This window comes from Calidris pugnax, unplaced genomic scaffold (genome assembly GCF_001431845.1).
Source record: "Calidris pugnax isolate Ruff unplaced genomic scaffold, ASM143184v1 scaffold30, whole genome shotgun sequence".
Lineage (NCBI taxonomy): Eukaryota > Metazoa > Chordata > Aves > Charadriiformes > Scolopacidae > Calidris > Calidris pugnax.
In genome coordinates, this window is record NW_015090776.1 from 119,690 (window position 1) to 142,698 (window position 23,009).

At 40.5% G+C, this 23,009-nt stretch overlaps 1 protein-coding gene across 1 annotated transcript in view; it reads right to left on the reverse strand.

Moving 5' to 3' along the window:
- Window positions 1–23,009, reverse strand: part of LOC106890775 (rab GTPase-activating protein 1-like) — a 273,774-nt gene that overhangs the window by 61,391 nt on the left and 189,374 nt on the right. Inside the window, exon 20 of the mRNA XM_014946791.1 lies at window positions 11,438–11,566. Coding sequence (XP_014802277.1) covers window positions 11,438–11,566 — 129 coding nt within the window. The remainder of the gene's footprint in view (window positions 1–11,437; window positions 11,567–23,009) is intronic.

Below are 23,009 nucleotides of genomic sequence, written 5' to 3' on the forward strand. Positions count from 1 at the left end.
GGCTCATTTCTAGACATTTCTGCATCTATAATTCTACCTACATTTCTTTCTCCACGAAATGTGAAAGCCTCTGGTTTTGTTCTTTTTAATTATGGTCTTAAGTGCTGATCCTGGTATACATTTATTCTTCCTCTACAGCCTTTTTTGCATCACAGAACTGTCTTCAAAACGGCTATTATCTTACTGTGCAAAGACGTACCTCAAACCTGCCAGGCACCATCATCACAGTCTTGCTGTGAGTGAGTGATTCAAACTCAAGGCATCCCTCAGAAAAATCAGTTACAAGTTACTGGGTTTGTTTCCTTGAAAGGAAGAGAGAGTTTAGCATTTCCCTTCTAAAGAAGAACTAAAGATGACTACTATGCTGACAACGGGAACTCTACACTCTGCTACCACTTGACATACAGACACTGGAGGCAGAAAACTTTATATACAACATTTTAATGTGTCACCTTAGAAGAGGTTAGTCAATCCTCCAGCCAGCGTGCATCTGAGATTCAAATGCGTCCGATTCAGCTTGGGAAAAATTTTCACTTCCTCTTACTCATAGAACTGGGCTATTTTAGACAAATCGTGGCAAAGATGGCAGAAGACAGAACTGTCACACTTCCTGCCACCTTCATCTATTGCTCTCCGCTATTTTCAGAATTGAGGATGGAAAGGAGCTGTTATTCATTCAGAAGGAAAGAGCCAAATTCAAAAAGCTTAAGCCAAAAGACTGAGTAAACTTTCTTTCTGTGGTTCTGAAAGGGAAAACATCTATCATCTTGGAAAGCCATGACTCCTCAACAAAATTCAGAATATTTCCCCTCTGTGGCCTGTTGGACCATGTCTTCAGATATCCACCTCACCTGACTGAATTAAACTGCTAATCCTTTGGACAAAGTTCTTCATGATCTACACTGTGATACAATTCCTGGGGATACAGATGGTGAATGTTTCTATACACTTTTCCACCTCAAACTTTTATAGATCCTTCAAGATTCTTACCTTCAACACTATTCTCGTTGCTGCCATTACTCACAGAAGCACAACTACAAACGCCAACAAACGACTGCTACATGGACACAAAAATATTTGTAGTCAGGTTGCAAAGCTACTAGTTAAAATGTGATTACATTTAATTATTAATGATACAATAGTATTCCTTTTCTGTTAATAAACTAACAATATACCTGATCTCACTTACAATGGTGACTCAGTGCAAATGAAAAAAAAAATAAACAAAACCAAAACACAAATCAACTGAAAATTTTTACTAATGTATAAACACCATGAAAATATAACCTCACCACCAGGCAACGGGCCTATTCACTAGAAAGCCAGATATGCAGAGTTCAAATAAATAAGTACTTCATAGCCAAAACTGGTTTTTTAAAATGCATGACACTGTCTACGTTGTTAAGACTTTTTTCCTCAAGATGACAATAATATTAAACGTCCCATTTTCCTGTAGGCACTTTAATCTGACTCTCAGGTGCCAGTTCATTGTGCTGTACCACACCACAAAGCCAAGCAAAAGAAGGAAGCTGAAGCTGAAAACAGAACAGGCAGCAAAAAACGTGACCCTCCTTATGACGACAACAGGATCCTGCACTTGGGAGATAACTGTGCAGACGTGGCAAGTTATTTTTAGTCAGGTTGCAAAGCTACTAGTTAAAATGTGATTATATTTAATTATTAATGATACAATAGTATTCCTTTTCTGTTAATAAACTAACAATATACCTGATCTCACTTACTCAGTGCAAATGAAAAAAAAATAAACAAAACCAAAACCCAAATCAACTGAAAATTTTTACTAATGTTTAAACTCTATGAAAATATAACCTCACCACCAGGCAACGGGCTTAGTCACTAGAAAGCCAGATATGCAGAGTTCAAATAAATAAGTACTTCACAGCCGAAACTGGTTTTTTAAAATGCATGACACTGTCTACGTTGTTAAGACTTTTTTCCCCAAGATGACAATAATATTAAACATCCCATTTTCCTGTAGGCACTTAAATCTGATTCTCAGGTGCCAGTTCATTGTGCTGTACCATACCACAAAGCCAAGCAAAAGAAGGAAGCTGAAGCTGAAAACAGAACAGGCAGCAAAAAACGTGACCCTCCTTATGACGACAACAGGATCCTGCACTTGGGAGATAACTGTGCAGACGTGGCAAGTGGAATTGATCATTGGCTTTTGAAAAGAAATTGCATACAGGCACAGTAGGGTTTTCTATAGATCTAAACCCAATTCTTTTCAATTTGGTTTGGCCTTTTCTTGAGAAGCTGATAAATGAGCAATTTTTTTACTGTCATTTATTGGAAGATTAATTAGATACATCACTGGCAGAACCAAAGGAATAAAAAGCTTGTGCGGTTTCAATGCCCTCTCTGCAGTTATCTCCTTTGCTGCTGCATTTGTGTTGTTTTACTACCTCTCACAAAAGCAAAATAACCCAAGTAACTAGATAAATACACATATATGTATATAAACACAAGACAGAGAGTGCACTAGAGAGATCAAGTGAGCTATTTTTACTTCTTTGCATTGAAAAATCACATACATCAATATATAATTCCCTGTTAAACCACGCCTGCAGAAAATTGCTTCCAGATAAAACACCAACAGAGGTGTGAATAAATTAATTCACCCACATCACTACGGTGTGAGCTTCAAAACAACAACGTGAATTCAAAAGATACAGATAGCACCATTACTAAAGTAAATCTGTTTTAAAACTACACAAAGAACAATTTTGAAATGAGAAAAAGTTTAGCACAGGTCCTGCCACCTTAGCTTTTTCTTTACGATTTTGCTAGTAAAGCTGTTCTCCATGAGCCAAACGAGGATCCTGGTGCAAGTCACAACTGTGGGTGTGCCCAGGAGGTGTCAGTAACCTTGTCAGTACAGTGACAGATGACAAAAATGTGTGTGTTTGCTTGGCATTGAAAAAGATACACTTTTTCAGGGCCATTTTCTTCTCTCACCTAAGGCACAGCACCCCTGTAGCACTACTGGGTCTGCTGAGGAGCATTATTTCCTCCAAAGCAGGGAACATGGTTAGGAGGAAGCTTCTCTTGGAAGAACTTCAATAGACCAGGTCTTTCCTGCCACTGATGATAATGAATAGAGGGGATAGGCTTCCAATATTAAAATCAAAGGACATTACAATTTATTTAGGATCTCTACAAGAGAAATTGCATTATGAGATGCAAAAAGCAACTGAGGCAGATTTAGCGAATATGCAGAATGTATTTGCTGTTTTAATAAAATAGCACCATTAAGCTTACCTTTCATTAATGTACAATAGCCTCTTTCTTCATTCTTTCATTTATCAAACTGGGCTTCCACAGACAGAAAAACCTCTGAAATCCCTCATAAAGAGATAAAAAATGGGAAAAAAAGTCCCACCCTCTCAAAAGCTTGAGTACAAAAAGCATAGGTAATCGTGCTACGAAGTAGGAAATTAGGCTAATTCCTTATTCTAGAGACATTACATTCAGCCTGCTCTGGTCAGGTAGAACATTATCATCCCCAAATCCATTATTGCAACCAAAACTGTTACTGAGTACTCCAGGAGAAACACACCCCTCCCTCTGTAAAGGCCACTGCAAAATGAAGGGTCCGGTCATTATAGATTAGAAAACTAACAGGAAACAACGGAGCACAATCCCTCATTCATTAACTCTAAATTCTCATCTTTTATTAAATTTCTTTAACCCTTAAATTAGCACCTGACACCCTACTCAGAATTTATGTCTTTTTTCTCTGTTTGACTGTTTCTGAGCAAGGAAATGGGAGGCTCTATCTGCCCTGAGAGTCTCGGCAGATGCCTTCATAGATGCATATGACAAAACCAAAGGGAAGTTTCTCATGCCATATTAGTTCAAAATATGAATTAGTTCAAAATATTCCTAAACCACGGAATACTACCCAACCATCACTTGCTGGAAAATACTGCTATTATTTCTAATTCCACTGAGTTTGTTCACAGTGATTTCCTTACTGGTAAATGACCGAAATTCAGATCTGGTGAGCAATCAACATGGATAGTCCTTAATTGAATGTGTCATTCTTTACCACGTTTTATATACAATTTTCAATAAACAGGAGCTTTTTTTCTTCATATTTGCAGAGATGTTCTTAAGGGAGAGATTGATGCTAATCCTTTCTGTTTTAAAAACAGAAAGATTAAACTATTTCCAATGCGGCACCTTCAAAATCCAAGGTTAGGTCCTGAACTCATGAGTTAAACTTACAAAGTTGTGAAGTTATGGAGAAAAAACACTAAGTATTTTTTCATTTGCCTTCTCTAGCACAATGTCAGCTAGAGCTCAAGAAAAGAGCATTATTATTATTATTACATGTTTAACTTCTGCTTGGTTTTGCAGTAATGTGGGAACAAAATGTAAAGAAACCCTGGAAAAGACATAGCCAGACTATGAAACATGGCCATACCATAATTCCTTTTTCACATTTTTATGCCTCAGTAATTAGTTTGGAAACCTAAAGAAAGCACTCCCTGGCACTTACTCTAAAAACATCTGGTGTTTAGTCTACAAATACTAATACAGGAGTGAGAAGACACACAGCGCCTCATTCATACAGCAGATAAAAAAACATGCTTAAGGGTCTTGTTTGGGTTTTTGAGCAGAACACATTTTGCTGCATTCAACCAGACAGACAACTACTCCTCATATAGCTTCTGCATTCCCTTCTAATGATGATTATCAAGACTTGTCCTGGTTTCACCTGAGAAAGAGTTAATTTTCTTTCCAGCGATTGCTGTGAAAGGAATGTCAATAATACCTATTGGGCTTAGTTGTTGCTAAGTGATATTTACACTATTCAAGGACTTTTTTCAGCTTCCCATAGAAAAATAGAGAAAACGATGGAATGGCCAATGAAATATTCCATACCATAGATGTCACACTCAGTATATAAATGGGGAATAGCAGGGTGAGGGTGAGAATCTGTGATCACTACGTAGGGACGGTGTCAATTCACCAGGTGGTGAGAGTGACGCGTGTCATTATCGCTGTTATTATTATTGTTATTTTTCCTTTTCTGTTATTGTTTCTATTAAACAGTCTTTATCTCAACCCACAATATTTTTTTTCTTCCCTTTCCCCTCCTTTTTTTCCTCTTCTCCCCCTGTTTCTTGTGGGGGCAAAAAGAGAGGGTGGGGTGGGTGCGTTAGTGAGCGACCGCGTGGTTCTAGTTGCTGCCTGGAGTTAAACCATAACAACACTATAATTTCCTATTTGAGCATGTCAACTCCTGCAATTATTAGCTCCTGTTTGTAAAGAAATACAATTATAATATCTAATTATAAAATCACAGAATAGTCGAGGTTGGAAGGGACCCACAGAATCACAGAATAGTCGAGGTTGGAAGGGACCTTTGGAGAACATATTGTCTAAACTACCCTGTTAACTATAGCAGGATGCTCAGGGCCAGTTGAGTATCCCCACAGATGGAGATTCCAAAACCTCCTTGGGCAACATGTTCCTGTGTCTCATCACCCCTGAAATAAATAGCTTTTAAACATAAATTATTTTATTTCATTTCTTGCCCGTTGCCTCTTGTCTTTTTACTGGACACCACTGAGAAGACCCTGGCTCCCTATGCTTTAGTCCCTCCCACCAGGTATTTACGTACATTGATAAGATCCCCCTGAGCCTTCTCTCCTTTGGAGAACATATTGTCTAAACTACCCTGTTAACTATAGCAGGATGCTCAGGGCCAGTTGAGTATCCCCACAGATGGAGATTCCAAAACCTCCTTGGGCAACATGTTCCTGTGTCTCATCACCCCTGAAATAAATAGCTTTTAAACATAAATTATTTTATTTCATTTCTTGCCCGTTGCCTCTTGTCTTTTTACTGGACACCACTGAGAAGACCCTGGCTCCCTATGCTTTAGTCCCTCCCACCAGGTATTTACGTACATTGATAAGATCCCCCTGAGCCTTCTCTGCTCCAGGCTGAACAGCCCCAGTTTGCTCAGCCTTTCTTCACCCTTCATCTTCATGGCCCTTCACTAGACTCTCACCATTGCAGCTATATCTCTCTCCTGGTGAGACCAGGCCTGGACACAGTACTCCAGATGCGTCCCACCAGCACTAAGTAGAGGTCAAAGATGACTTCCTTGACCCGTCGGAAACACTCCTCCCAGTGCAGTCCAGGATACCATTGGTTGTCTTTGCAGAAAGGGCTCACTGCTGGCTCATGTTCAACTTGGTGTCCCCCAGGCCCCCAAGGCCTTTTCTGCCAAGCTGACTTCTAGCCAACTGGCCCCAGCAGGTACTGGGATACGCAGTTGTTCCTCCCAGGACCTTGCACTTCCCTTTGTTGAACTTCACAAGATTGCTGCCGGCCCATTTCTCCAGCTTGTCAAGGTCCCTCTGGATGGCAGCATACCCATCTGGTCTATCAACCCTTCCTCCCAGCTTTCTGTCATCTGCCAACTTGCTTAAGGTGCTCCTGCTCCATCATTCCGGTCATTAACGAAGAGGCTAAACAGTATTAGTCACAATATCAACCTCTGAGGTACAACTAAAGACTGGCCTCCAACTGGACATCCTGCTGCTGATTACAACTCCAGCTCAGTCAGCCTCTCCTCACAGGAGAGATGCTCCAGACCCTTCATCTTCATGGCCCTTCACTAGACTCTCCTCTTCATCTTCATGGCCCTTCACTAGACTCTCACCATTGCAGCTATATCTCTTGTCCTGGTGAGACCAGGCCTGGACACAGTACTCCAGATGCGTCCCACCAGCACTAAGTAGAGGTCAAAGATGACTTCCTTGACCCGTCGGAAACACTCCTCCCAGTGCAGTCCAGGATACCATTGGTTGTCTTTGCAGAAAGGGCTCACTGCTGGCTCATGTTCAACTTGGTGTCCCCCAGGCCCCCAAGGCCTTTTCTGCCAAGCTGACTTCTAGCCAACTGGCCCCAGCAGGTACTGGGATACGCAGTTGTTCCTCCCAGGACCTTGCACTTCCCTTTGTTGAACTTCACAAGATTGCTGCCGGCCCATTTCTCCAGCTTGTCAAGGTCCCTCTGGATGGCAGCATACCCATCTGGTCTATCAACCCTTCCTCCCAGCTTTTTGTCATCTGCCAACTTGCTTAAGGTGCTCCTGCTCCATCATTCCGGTCATTAACGAAGAGGCTAAACAGTATTAGTCACAATATCAACCTCTGAGGTACAACTAAAGACTGGCCTCCAACTGGACATCCTGCTGCTGATTACAACCACTTGAACCTAGCAGTTCAACCAGATTTCAGTCCACCTCACTGCCCACTAATCTAGTCCATACTTCATCCCTTTGTCTATAAGGGTGTTATGGGAGACATTGTCTATACTTGCTGTACTCGAGATAAACAATATCCTCAGCTCTCACCGCATCCACCAAGGCAGTCACTTCATCAAAGAAGACCATCAGGTTGGTTAAGCATGATTTACCCTTCGCAAAACCATATTGTTTACCCCCAACCACCTTCTTCATTATGAGGTGATTTTCTTTTCTGCCTATCAAATAATTAATGTGCCATCTCCAGTCAGAGGTTATATTCCTGTGATTCAGATCTGGCTCTCTAAGGACGTTCTAGCCAGCAAAAGTGAGAAAAGTTGATCCAAATAAATAGAAACTGCAAATGTGAAGTCAGTTCAACCCTTGTGTGTTTTAATTGAACATGGGACATGGAGTTAACAGAGTCAAGGCAACACATAATCACCGAGAAGGGATGCGTAACAGAAATACTATGACCAGTATGAAAGAAGTATGAATGGAAGTGTCTGCACACAAAAGCACCAGAAGAAATGATACTGAGAACGTTATTAGAACGGCATGCACTGAAATGCAAGGACACGAGTGACAGCAGTCAAACTGGCAAATGATGAAAAATGTATTGCTACACCTGGACCAGAAGACCACCACCCTGGTGAGGCCATACTAGAGATGCCTAGCCAGCCAGAGACCCACAGCAAAGCTACAACTCTGCCAACAGGAAACCAGGCTGGAAGCCACACACCCACCCACAATGTCTCTGGAAACAAAGGACAGCAATGACAGGCTGAAGCAAGCAAGCTTCTGAGGAAAAGATCATACCACGAGAACTGTTTGACTCCTAAAGAATACCAAAACTTTGTCTAGAAGCCAGTTTATTGTCATCAATCAAAAGGAACCCAAGAGACATAGTGAGGACTTCAGAGGCACTGTCCCTCACTCTCATCACACACAGGTGACCCTGGCCACACAGAAGCCTTGGTGTTGGTGAGCACACAGCAATCAGTATGACTGGCATCTGTGACAGGAGGGCAAGGGAGTGAAAAGAGATTAATTTGAAATAAGTATCACCCTCCCCTCCAATAAGATCCTGCACTGTATTTCCTCATACTAAGGTCTTGAAGGTCTTTCACATTTTTGCTGTTTTAAATAGACTACCTTAGGTCCAGAGTTTTCCCTATTTAGATTAACTTTCCTGACTAAGCCATTAAGAGGCACTGTCCCTCACTCTCATCACACACAGGTGACCCTGGCCACACAGAAGCCTTGGTGTTGGTGAGCACACAGCAATCAGTATGACTGGCATCTGTGACAGGAGGGCAAGGGAGTGAAAAGAGATTAATTTGAAATAAGTATCACCCTCCCCTCCAATAAGATCCTGCACTGTATTTCCTCATACTAAGGTCTTGAAGGTCTTTCACATTTTTGCTGTTTTAAATAGACTACCTTAGGTCCAGAGTTTTCCCTATTTAGATTAACTTTCCTGACTGTATTTCCTCATACTAAGTTCTTGAGGTCTTTCACATTTTTGCTGCTTTAAATAGACTACCTTAGGTCCAGAGTTTTCCCTATTTAGATTAACTTTCCTGACTAAGCCATTAATCCTGACAACAACCTTAGCCAAAAGGCTCTGAGATTCAGAACTCACCTCTCCATGGGCTGAGTTGTTCCTAGCTTAACTATCAAAAGACCCTTCAGAGGAACCAAAAGGCTCTGAGATTCAGAACTCTCTCCATGGGCTAAGTTGTTCCTAGTTTAACTATCAAAAGACCCTTCAGAGGACAGTTTAGAGCCTCTCCTATGTCTTATATCTGAATGAAGGAATGAGTTCACAGAAGCCAACTACACTCCTTACAAGGGTGGAGTGTTACTAACGCAGCAGAAGGTAACTTATATCTGTACTCCCTGTACTCGGCACTGGTGAGGCCTCACCTTGAGTACTGTTTTGGGCCCCCTACCATAAAAAAGACATTGAGGTGCTGGAGCGGGTCCAGAGAAGGGCAACAAAGATGGTGAGGGGTCTGGAGAATAAGTCTTATGAGGAGAGGCTGAGGGAGCTGGGGGTGTTCAGCCTGGAGAAGAGAAGGCTGAGGGGAGACCTTATTGCTCTCTACAACTCCCTGAAAGGAGGGTGTAGAGAGGTGGGGGTCGGTCTCTTTTCTCAAGTCACAGGCGACAGGACAAGAGGAAATGGCCTCAAGTTGCACCAGGGGAGGTTCAGGCTGGATATTAGGAAAAATTTTTTCACCGAAAGGGTTATCAGGCATTGGAATGGGCTGCCCAGGGAGGTGGTTGAGGCACCATCCCTGGAGGTGTTCAAAAGACGGGTTGATGAAGTGCTGGGAGGTATGGTTTAGTGATGATGCTCCTTGTTTGTTGTGTGGGTGTCTATTTTTTGTCAGTTAGGTTGACGGTTGGACAAGATGATCTTTAAGGTCCCTTCCAACCTAGAAGATTCTGTGATTCTGTGATCTTCTACTTTTCCCCATCCCTGATAACCCCAGGTCTCAGCCCTGAATTCTCCCTCCATTCCAATAATTCCTGCTAGTCCTCGTGTACTTCTGTAACATGCAGGAGAGCGCCCTGACTCCGTGTCTGCTGTTCTCATCTGTGCTTTTCTCTTCAGGGCCGGAACACAGAATGTGTGAAATCCTGCACAGGCAGTGGAGTCGCTGCCAAATCTTTCAGCCGCCGTCCCTTCACTTCAACCACCAGCTCAGAATTTTATACTCTGCTTTGCAGAAGGCCCCGTGTGCTGAACCCATACCATGCATTGAACATCTGCCTCAAACGCATTTCAAAATAGTTTCCCAGTAAAACACATCATATATACGTACATACCCAATAGAAATTAAAAAAATAACGAAAAATATCATGTAACACACAATATATTGCACAAGGAAATGAGAAAGGTAGGCCCGAGAAAATCAGTAACTATTTCTTACAAAAAGTACCATGAAGACTTTTATTTTAACCTCCCATCAGAAAAATACACACTGAGTAAACAACATAATTTTACTGTACTTGTTAAATCCTTAAATGACTCATTTTCAAGAACTGAGCAAAGGACTAAATACGAAGCATCGAACTATAATCTTTTACTCCCAAATACTGTCTTTCAGCAGCAGAGTTGAAATCCAAATCCAATTTTAATAAAACCTTTGCACAGATCTTTTTTTTTCTGGCTGGAACAAACATTACTGTGGCAAGTCCCACTCTTTCACAAGATCAGAGTTTTACCCAGTATGGAAAAAGCCCTAGCTTAATAAACCATTACATTAAGCAGCACAAAAGGAAATGAATAAATATATTGAGAGAGGAAAAAAAGGCAGGGTATCAGAAGGGCTTTCTTTCTGATGTGATGTTCTCAGCTCATTATTGGGCCACACCAAACACACATTTCCCATCAGCACTCCCACTCCAAGGAATAACAAAAGCACTTTTTTTCCAAGACCAAATGTTAAGCCCTTCCATAGCTATACATATTCCAACAAAAAAATCCCAGAAAAAAATAGCAGATCTTTCAAACAACAGCTTTATGATCCTCTGTGGGCATTTTTAACAGAAGATTTCCATCCTCAAAAAGGTAAGGCTCCTCTAATTTGCCATTGTGTATGACAATCCTAATAGTTGTGCTCCAGACTCTCAAAGCAGCCTACCTTTTGACAGCACAGTCTTGGATAGGGTAGAATATAAAAAGATATTCTGCCATGGTAAGCTTGGTATACAAACAAAACTAAGTTTCTACCCCAATACAATTGCATGGTACAGCAGCGTTCTGCAAATAGCTAGCTTCTGGGCAAAACAAGTAATATCTGACCTTTGGTTGCATGATTATCATACATTTGATTAATTGGTTTACAAATCAATTAATGAATTAGCAAGTTCTGATAATTCCATTTTTTGATCATGCACCAGTATTTTAATTATTAGCTTGCACCGAAGCAGACAAAGAGGGACAAGCTTTGTATTTTACTTTCTTTAAATATAAAAAGTGTGCGTACATGTATAAATATACAAGCATACATAAAAAGCAATACATTAATTATTTCATTACTTCACCTTCCACATGCTACTGCCGTTCTCAATGTTATATCTTACTTTTTCTGTAAATACCCCGGGTGAACGAGAAGAAATTAAGACCATCCTTACCTTAATGTTGCAGGCTTGTTCCATCAGTCTTCTGGCGTTCTCTTCAGCTCTGTACCTCTTGGGCAACTGAACCCTGAAGAATTTCAAAGCTCCTTCAAAATCAGCTTGTAGAAGGTCCTCTTTTGAGGTCTGCAATTGAACACAGGGAACTACTGTAAACACTGAGAACATGCAGTCATGCTCTTTTACTGGGTTTGTCATTTACTGAATGTATTCCAAACCACCAACATTCACATTAGCTCAGAATCATCCTCCTCGCAATCAGCTCTCTAACCCCTGTCTCATAAAACAAAACAGAGGCTAAAGCATATCCCAGGAATCCCAGGCAGAACAGCACAATCAGAGGACTGTAACACATTAATGTATTTTTTTCTTCTATACCTGCAGGGTAAGAAGGGCATTCTGGCTCAGCCTGGCAAGATGTCACTCCGCGAGGAGAAAACCAAAAACCAAGCAAACAACAAAAACCCAGGATAATTTATAATATTTTCTAGAGAGCTTGAGCATTAGACCATTGCTCATTCTCATAATGCTGCCCTAAAAAGACAATGTATATATAGATATATATGGTTATAGACATGAACAGCAGAAGCAGAAATGCATATGACTCATAAGAGGCATCAGCAAGTCAATGTGCAGAAGTCTGTGACACAATTTCTCAAAGAACACTGTGCCAGAAAATGTTTTACATGCTTATTTCTGCATCTCTCATAATGCTGTACCTCTCAGTGTGGTATCAAGCCTAACAGGTCAGAGAATGTTAAACAGTCAACATTAATCCTGTTCTGCTACTGACGGAGTAATATGATTCATGGGGACAAATATATTCATCTTCTGATTTACCAAGAACTACACCAAGAGATTTCACAGATATGAAATACCAAGCCTTGGGATAGCTCCTTGAAAAGGTTCACAGAAACTGAATGTCACAGAATCACACAGGGTTGGAAGGGACCTCTGGAGATCATCTAGTCCAACCCCCCTGACACAGCAGGTCCACCCAGAGCAGGTTGCACAGGAACTTGTCCAGGTGAGTTTTGAATGTCTCCAGACAAGGAGACTCCACCACCTCCCTGGGCAGCCTATTTAAGGGCTCTGCCACCCTCAAAGAAAAAAAAATTACTCCTCATGTTTAGGTGGAACTTCTTATGTTCAAGTTTGTGCCCATTTCCTCTTGTCCTGTCCCTGGGAACCACTGAAAAAAGACCAGCCCCATCCTCTTGACACCCACCCTTTAAGTATTTATAAGCATTGATTAGATCCCCCCTCAGTCTTCTCTTCTCTAGACTAAAAACCCTCAGCCTCTCCTTGTAAGAGACATGCTCCAGGCCCCTAATGATCTTTGTAGCCCTCTGCTGTACCCTCTAGCAGTTAAGTCCAGACAAGACATTTAGGATGTCACCTCAAAAATGCGAATTTCAAGATCTTTAACCCAGAAAGAGTAAACAAAAATGTGTCAATGTACCGACTAGTACCATGGAGACCAGCGCGGTGTATCACAGTGTTACTACAAATACCTCAGGAGCAGCACAGGTACCTTTGGGTAAGGTTAATTGCTGAACTAATTGCTCAAGTCCCACCTCCAACATTTTCATGTGTTGAAGCTCTGCTTGCTCATGAGTAACACCATTTGTCTTTCTTTGCCTTGTTACACACAGTAGGTATATTACATACACATAGTTTCAAAAGTTTGATTCTTAACTGTATCGTCATCCTCTCAAAATCCTTTGCTGTCTCCTATTTCAGACTAGTTTTTTCCAGAAAACACACTTGAGCCAAACAGTTTGATTCTTAACTGTATCATCATCCTCTCAAATTCCTTTGCTGTCTCCTATTTCAGACTTTTTTCCAGAAAACACACTTGAGCCAAACACAAGAGATTTGGCTCTACACCGAAAGAACTGGCAGAAACTGTGCAGCCTTTGACACACAAGATGTGAAGCTTGATGGTACTACTATTTCTCTTGGGTGTTAAATTTGTTTAAATAAATAAAAGTAAATGTAATTACCACTACAATGCAGAGAAAATTTTACTTTTATTTACAAATCCTCCTTACGCAACCTATGAACTAGCATCACTGGCTCATTTACATGAAAAAAAAAATGTGTGTGCTTCTTAAAAGTTTTGTTTCCCAAAGCAAACTGAATTTCAGCGTGGTGCTGCGCATACATAACAGTAATACTCAAACTTAGCTCAATGTACTCCACATTTCTGCCAAAAATGCTAGAGCCGCCTACTCAGAGAGTCTATCAAAACCAGCAATTTATCCAAACTTTCGTTTGGTGGGGGAATGAAGAAGGGTTTTTAAAGGGATTGTAAATTATGTACCAAACTTGGAAGAGTAACAGAAGTTAAGGTGGTATTTTCATGGTTATTCAGTATCTCTTCATGTGTGCTAAATAAAAGCCCTTCTTAAAAGTTTTGTTTCCCAAATCAAACTGAATTTCAGCATGGTGCTGCGGATACATAACAGTAATACTCAAACCTAGCTCGACGTACTCCACGTTTCTGCCAAAAATGCTAGAGCTGCCTACTCAGAGAGTCTATAAAAAATAGCAATTTATCCAAACTTTTGTTTGGTTGGGGAATGAAGAAGGGTTTTTAAAGGGATTGTAAATTATGTACCAAACTTGGAAGAGTAACAGAAGTTAAGGTGGTATTTTCATGGTTATTCAGTATCTGATAGTGGAGAGGATGTGGTGACATGAGAGGCGTGGCACCCAAACACTGATAGAAATCACTGCTCTGTGCTCAATCTTTCACTTTGGGAACAGGCATAGCAATATGCACTTTGATTTCCTCAATCAAGAGCCTACAAGGACAAAAACTACACTGTACGTGTTTACCTATTCCCCCATTTTTTGAGATTAGCCTACTGTATACCATAATGGGTACTACTACATAGTTTTTGCTGCATTAATCACAAGGAAAGAGTGAGAAAACGCCAAATACAACTGGAGTAGCTTCAGCAGATCTGTTTCCCCATCACTGCAGCATTTTTAAGGTAGACAACTTCCTGTCATCAAAATCTCCAGAGCTCCCTCAACTTCTATTTGATCCTCCCTTCGTTCACAGCCAAGGAAGCTGCTGGGTCATCACTGCAGGGACAGGGGAAAAGCTGCCTTCAGGATGCTGATGAAAAATGCTCAGCTTTACAAATCTATCGCATCTGATTCTGTCCACAGAAATTTGGCAGGAGGACTATTTGGCTGAGACTCAATCAGACAAGACCGATGTAGTGTTGACAGAAAGCTGGTGCAGTTGGGTATCTAATGAATCAGACCAACTCCTGAATGCAGCTATGGCCAAAGCATCCATTTCCTCTTTCTAATGTATTTCTCCTGGATGAGTTTTACTGAGGTTATACATGCTTTAGCCACACTTGAGATTAGATGGCCATTTCAAATCCACGTGGGCTCTACCAAAGATTACCTGGAAGTTGTAGAGCCTGGTGGGAGCAGCCTGTCACACAGGCAGCACACAGCATCACTGCCAAACCCCACGCTGGCAACCAAGCTGCTTCTGGGCAAAGTTCAGCTGGGTAATGTTGATCGAGAAAGAGTAAATGGTTTGAAAACCAGCTTACTTTAAAGCAATTTCTCTCCTTTCCTCTCAGAGATGTTGACAGCTGTGATCACTACACAATTCAAACAGATTTCCCCATTCCATTGCAAATTTGCCTTCTTTAGAGACAAGCTCTCCTGCATTTCTAGTCCCCTACTCCTCTTTCCTCATGCTAAGGCAGCCTCTCCCATCCTCTCAAACCCAACAGCGAACACAACTCTAACCCCAGGTCTAAAGGCTTGGCACCAGCCAATCTGTAAAACCTATTTTGTTGCCATTCTTGGTTTTACACAGAAGGTGCTCAGATACTGCAGTGCCAAAAGACAGGACAACCTCCAAGACAGGCTGACTGGTGCAGGCTTCCAACAGAGTAGGAGGGTGTTTTCAATTAAGACTTACTTCTGGGCAGTTGCTCCCAGCATAAAACAAACACCAAAAACACTTTTTGCCAAAGTTTAAACATTTTATTAGGAGCTGAGCTATCCCAATTTGAAGCATGTGTTCTTCCTAAAGGTCCCGATTAGACTTTTTTTTAAATTTTGTATTGAATTTATTTTTCTTAAATTAACCTAATGCATTGAGAGTTTGGGAAATTTTTTTTAGAAATCCGAGGAGAAAAAAAAACTTTAAAAATGTGGCAATCAACAATTAAATTACCCTGCCAAACTTTAGAAAAGCAGATGCACCTACTCTTTATGTTCATAGCGCTTCATTTAAAAATAAATACCAAAAAAAGAGGCAAATATGTCAGAAAAACAGCATTAGCATGTAAAACATTTAAAATCAGATTTAATTCTCCTAGGATTCTGCTTGAATCACTGTTATAATACTATTTTAACAGCCCCCAAACAAATCATTCTCATAGAATTGTAACTATTGACAATTTTGAAGGTCTCAACCCTGAAAAACCCATAATAACCCATGACAAGCCCATAAGAATAATGACGGCTCATGGAAATAACTTATGTGACAGAGCTTGCTGAACTAAGATTATAATTATGAAAAATTATAAACCATCACATTGTATAGTCTGATATAATGCGTGGTAGAGCCTGAACTGCTCAGGTTCTTTCTACTTTGCTGAGTATTTTAATTTCATTAAAATAATTTGTTGATCAAAAAATCAGCTTCACTATTAAAAATCACAAGAAATCAAAGCATCATTTTGAGAGCAATGATAACTTGGTTGTGTACTTTGTGTATTTTCTGCAAACTAACTTCTTCGAGTACGGATTAAAAACGGGAAGCAACACAAAACCAGTGGTTGTGTATATATATACAGTATAAAAAGTTTAAAAATAGCAATGTTAGCATCCTAAGATACACATTTCGTGACATTTTGTGATTTTAATCAATAAATGATAAAGACATTTCAGGAACCTGTTTGACAGACAGAAAGTTGTAAATTCATTGGTTCATGCCACTCGGCTAGCAGAACTCATGAACAACTTATTTCACTACACCATCTGCAATTTTAATGAACCAATAATTACAGTTTGGCAGGTACATGGCATTTTTGTGCACCCAGGGACTTCAGGGCATTTTTTATTATTCTATATGTAACTTTCAAATAATCATATTTCAGGTTAAAATACATTTTTTAAACCATTCAAAAGAAGAAATTGACCGAGAACTCATAACATTAACTTTAGAAGTCTCAACTTGCCTTTTAGGGTTTGGCTAAATATGCCCTCAAATGTCCCTCCCCTATTGCTTAAGTATTTCAACACATTCATAAAATCATCTTATATGGATTAGTTGAAACTAAGGGAAAGCCCTTTCCTAGAAGTACTAGGGAAGCTTTCAAATCTAAAGGTAAAGTTCTGGAAAACTGTAAATGTTAAAAAAATAGGAATGGAATTTGAGAGACTTAAGTGATGTTAATTTTTATTTATTTATTTATTTATTTTTAATAAGTAATGTTACTACTTTCACCAAAATATTTAGGAAAACGTGACTAAGACAAAGGACAAAGCCCTGGCTTTCTTTAATTTAATTTTCTGTCTTCAATTACTAATTCTGCAGTCTTATTTATTACTGACTAGACCAACTAAAACTCCTATTCCCACCTGGGAACTAATACAGCAGAAGAAATTTTAGATCAACCACACTACACTTCCTTAATTTAATTCTTCTTCCTTCATACAAACAGATAAAAATTACTAATTTCCATAGAATTCTATGTATGCATCATATATATTTAGAATTTCTACAGAATGTCAGTGAGCATAAACTGCATATTTTACACCTCAATGAACATGTGCCAGGAACAAGTCCATGTTAAACGCTGAAAAGAATCTGGCCACACTCCACTCCACTACTTAATTTGCTACTGGTAAATTCAAAATATTTACAAGTATCCTCATGCTAATTTTTCAGAACATGATATTTAATCTGGAACACACAGAGATGTGGTTTTAAGTTCTTTTTAAGTACACATGCAACGTAAAAATCAAGATCTTTGAGATATTTTTTTCTAACCTAATAGTTCCTCTTCCACTGGTAGGACCAAGACCGTGGTGTTGCACGTTGCATGACTGTGCACTGTGCTGCCCTTAAACACGAAACCACAGACCTGACCTGGTCAATGACTCCTAGAGGATGAAGTTGACCTTCTGTGCTGCCAAAGAGCGCGAGGGGGGGTAAAACTTGGGATCCAGGCCTGGAAAAGTTTGATGGGCAAAGCTATGCTGCTACAGCTACACCGGCACACTAGCACAATACATCAAAAGACTCCATTTCTTTACTGTGAAAGCTATACTGTGAAAACCAGTTTTTCCTAAATAAAATCTCTGCTCTCTGTAAAACACTGTTTGGTACAAATGTATTGTGGAAAAAAAAAGAAAGAAAAAAAGGCTTTGGTTTTGGGTGCAATTTTGCTGGCATCACTTAACCCATTTCTTTACTGTGAAAGCTATACTGTCAAAACCAGTTTTTCCTAAATAAAATCTCTGCTCTCTGTAAAACACTGTATTGTGGAAAGAAAAAAAAAAGAAAAAAAGGCTTTGGTTTTGGGTGCAATGAGTTGGCATGCATAAATACATCGAGAATCTTGCGTACACCCAGTAGTATCCCTCTATCCAAAATTTCACCACTGTGTTTACACAGAGCTGCAGACTTACCACAGCTAATGTTCGTTCTGCCACATAAAACACTGATGAATATGGATCAGCGGCAAACACAAACTCTACTATCTTCATCCACCCATAGTCATCCCAAAGGAGATAAACCCACATAGAATTAGTGCTGTTTCACTTGCTCGTCATCACAGTTAGCTCATGCAGTGAGTAGGTGATTTGAATTTTTCTAAAGCTGGTATCAAGGGTATAGATTGCATTTCTCACACACCACTACAATAGCATATATTCTGCCTGTCCTAGGCATTTATTCCCAAAACCACAGCAGAGGGAGAAACTCATGCAAGCAAAAAAGAACATAGTTCTTAATATTATGACACACCGAGGTTTTGAAGTATCTTCAGTTCTGCTTAAAGTACAAATTCTTGTCATCAGAGATTTCCAATTTCTAAAAAAATCAGAAACATAGTCTCTCCACCCCTATGGAAGGGGTATATGTCAAAAGGGATATATGTCAGAAGAGGTATATTTAGCTAATAAAACCTGACAGGAAATCACATTGACTCCACAAGGCAAGACTGTCTAATAATATGAGCATTATTTATATTGTTTTACCTTTCCCCCCCTCTATTTTATTCTTTTTTAATGAAGAATATTATGTCATTCAGCAAAGCTAAGTTCCCTGGGTGGTGAAGTACACTAAATTTCTTCGTATTCTCCATCTGGAGGGCCAGATACAAAGCCTGATTCAGTCAAGTGAAAAAGAGCTTAGTGATTTTGTCTCTGCTTTCCTTAGAGCTCATCACAAAACATTTCAGAATGATTTGGCAGTCCTGGCCTGAGAGACCATCAGCACTGAAGCAGCAGGATGGACTGGATGAGGGTTGAGGTAAACTGGCAAAATGCTTACACATACAACAGATTTACCCAGGCATTATCAGTCCCTGTGACAGGCAGCACAGCCAATTCTACAAGTGACTGTAGGTATCCAAAATCATCCGCGCTTTACTAGCAACCAGAGAGTTTGTGGGATTTTTTTTATTTTTATCTAACATCTCACAGCACAGGGACACCCTGGTTCAACTACCCACTGCATTTTAACACTGAATAACTTATAATACACAGACCACAATAATTTATGTAAGTGTGCTGCAGAACACGGAGATGGGCTTCAGTAGCACAACAAAAATGCTAGACAGGTCACCGTATATAACTACAATATAGGAGTGCAGGGGGTATAGAAATAAAGGAAAGGCACCATTCCACTAGAAAATGGGATGGGATCAGTAAAGAACTGTCTATAAAATGACATTCTGATGTTCAAGACCATCATCCAAGCGTACTTCTGAGCTGCAGCCAGGCTTAATTGCAATACCCCAGAGCAGACTCAGCTAGGAATAGGTACAGACTTCGGGATTTGCCACTATTTTGTGGTTTGGAGTCTGCTTTGTACTCTGCTAGAAATGACAAAAGCGTACTTCTCTGTACCATAACATGCCACACCAATTTCAGGCATCACGTACAGACATCATTTGCTATGACAGATAAAAACACCTTTAACAATTTATTTCCCAGATAATTCTACACACATATTTTAAACTTTTTTTACATAGTGTCAACAGCCTTTTCAAAATCAAACACAGGAACAGCAGCAAACCAAAATATATCAACGTAGCTTGAATTTTTATGAATGCTTAAAACTAACCTTTGATGTCACCAGTATAAAATTTGAAATGATGAGCATTAATGCACTTTCCATCAGTATCTAGAAGTAGACCGGGCTTGCTGCTTATTTGGAATCATTACAGGACTGAAAACAAAAGCATCCATGGCTTCAGGAAAGATTTATTTTATTTTTTTTTCACAGTGCAGCCCTGGTCATGAACCATTCAAGCCAGTTAAGGAGTGGCACCAATCCCCATTCGCAGGACTCGCGTCCAGCCTTCCGAGCTAACATGAAAAAGAAGGACTCGGTGCTTAGGAGATGGATTATGAGAAGCCGAGAGGAAAAAAAATAAAGAGACCTCTCACATCTCCATTCAGTGTCAAGAATCCTGGGGAGAGGGGAGAGACGGGATTGGGAGGGAAGATGGCAAAATTCGCAATGAATTAATTTCAAGAAAAAAATGTGATCTCACCGCAAGCAGCCGAGGCACAAATAGGCGATGCCCCATTCCCAGAAGTTCCAGCACTCGACATGCATACTCATTCACCAGCTTGCTTCTCTCGTCATGCATGTCCTGGGACTTTTTGACAGGTGGTGTGAGCTTGGCAGCTGGGGTTTTGCAAGGTACCCCTTCTTCCATGAGCAGTAAGTAGTAAGTATCCAGAGTGAGAACGGTAATTTCGAAAAGTGCAAGGTTAGGAGAGCCAGCCTCAGGTCTCTGAAACGGGCTCAGATGGCTGCCTACAGCAACGCCCGTTGGTCTCTCAGAAAGAGAAAAGCATCTTTGCTAAGAATCAAGGAAAAATATGATCCACCGTGCTGGCTCAGCCAGAGTCCAAAGTAGATTTGAAAAACAAACCAAAGAAAACATGGATCTAAAAATGTACCTATAGAGCAGGAAAATGGCAGGAAAACGAGAGCAGGAAAGCTCGGACAGGAGAAAAGCAATGGAGAGCTTTCAGGGCTCAGTGTCTGTGGATGTGTGTGCCAGCAGCAGCAGCAATAAGAGCAATAAAGCCAGGGCAGTTCCGAAGCTGCAAAGAGAAAAGGATGAGCTCATTGCAATCTCTGATTCGTGACGAGCGTGTGGCGGCTGCCGCTGCTGCCTCTCGCTGTGCATCAGTAATGAAGGGGTAGGCAAGGAGGGGGCTGGGAGGAGGAGGAGGAGGGGGTGAATGAGCATGCAGAGAGCGTCTCGGGGGAGAATGCCGTAATAAGAAGCCAATAGTGAGCGGCTGGACAGCCCAGCTCCCCTCCCCGTCTACCTTAAATCAATTCAGCTATGAGGGGTTTTTTGCTGTTGAATCCCAGGCTCACAGCCTCTGGACTGCACCCTCTAACATTTGATGGTTGGGGAGAAACCAGCCCTGCCCGCTGATGTAACGAATCGGACTCGATCCGCTTCCGAATAATGCAACCCAGAGATGGGCAGGTAGGGCAGGAGACCCTCATCCCTCCTGGATGACGAATGGGAGAGGGGCAAGGCCACGGTGACGGACCGCTGGTGAGGAGAGAGCAGCGGGCAGCTCCTGAGAAGCCATAGCCCATCTTTGCCCAGCTCGTGCAGGATTGAATTAAATAATTTAAATGACGGTAATTTCCAGCACTGCCTTCTCCGGAGGCATTTCTAAATCTGGCGACGGCGGGGCAGAGAGGGGATGATGTCAGCACAGGCAGCTGAATTGATTCTCGAAATGAAATGCACATTTGTGAGGAAAATGCTATGATGTCACACCTTAAAGTGCCTCACATCACCCCTGTGTGGGGAACGGGCAGGTGCCTCTGCCATCTGGTTACAGCCAGCCTGGCAGGTATTACTTCATTTCACAGGGCTGGGTTTGAGAAAGCATGTTGTTACACTGCTTCATTTTTGAATTGCCTAATTAAAAAATGGGCTACGTAGCAGAACAATACACACTTCCAAGCAGACAGTAACATTCCACACATATTGAACATACAGGAAGGCGGTAATTTAAAATATTGTGAGGAACTCTATGGATCTAGAACACATTAATTGCAAACACTTCTGCAGGTGCATATTTGAGCTCTAGACATAATTTGTTTAACATGTCAAGAAAAAAACATCAAAAGTATTCCTTTAAAATACCAATGCCAAGTAAAAAGCCATAGCATGGGATCACCGAATTGAAATAATAAACATGCGTAGTTAAAATATGAATATACTTTTAAATTACTTTGAACAAGCCTACAAAAAGAGAAAATTGGAAAAATTAATTAACTGCATTCAGTCTGATATTTTCATGCGTAGTTAAAATATGAAAATAATTTTAATTTACTGTGAACAAGCCTAGGTAAGTACTACAAAAAGAGAAAATTGGAAAAATTAATTAACTGCATTCAGTCTGATATTACACCCATAATGGATGGACTCCTTTCAAATACAAGTAAATTTTCTTGAATGAGATTTTTCTACAGATTTCTCTTTCTAAAGATGTATCTCCAACAAGTCATGAAATACTGTCTTTTGTGGTAGGAGGAATGAGTTTTTTGTTTTTTTTTTTAAAAGGAAATTATTACCAAAAAAATAGCCCCATCCACACAGATCACCTTGGCTCACAGTGACACAGGAAGCAGGTGGGAAAATGGTTAAAGCAGAAACAGCCCAAGTCATAGGTCAAAGATGGCAGATGATGACAATGAGGACTCAGCACTTTATCCTCTGATGATATGGGATTTAAATAATCTAAAGCACCTGAAAATTTTGTGCAGTATTGAATAAGCTGTTTAATACAGGTGGTCTTCTGCAAGCTGATTTAAGTATCTCAGGTTGTCAAACACTAGTTTGCAGATGAAAATCTTTGGACTGGACTAGTCAAGAGAACGGGGTTCAAAAGAGGTGGAGGCTCCAGCGTTTCTGTCTAGAATAAGATTTAGGGGTATTTACTGAGATCCTTTTCAACAGAAGCTATGTACCACTCCTAAAAAGAGGGAAACCATAACCAATATACATTTAATTCCAGTTTATAATAAAGACTGTGATTGGACCTCTCCTATAGTTTCCGAACTCCCCCCCTTAGCATTTAGGTCCAGAGATTCTGGTTTATTATCTAGTTTGTTATTATGTGTATAGGTAAACACCACGATGCAGATCAGTTATCCATCACAGGGTAAACTACCAGGTTACCAGAATGTCTGTTTGTAGGGTGAACGAGTTCAAAAGAAAGGAAGTAGCTCTTCCTATTTTTTTCTGAATTCCTAAAGTGTTTCCATCTAATTTAAACACACGCTTGTAAGCATAATATT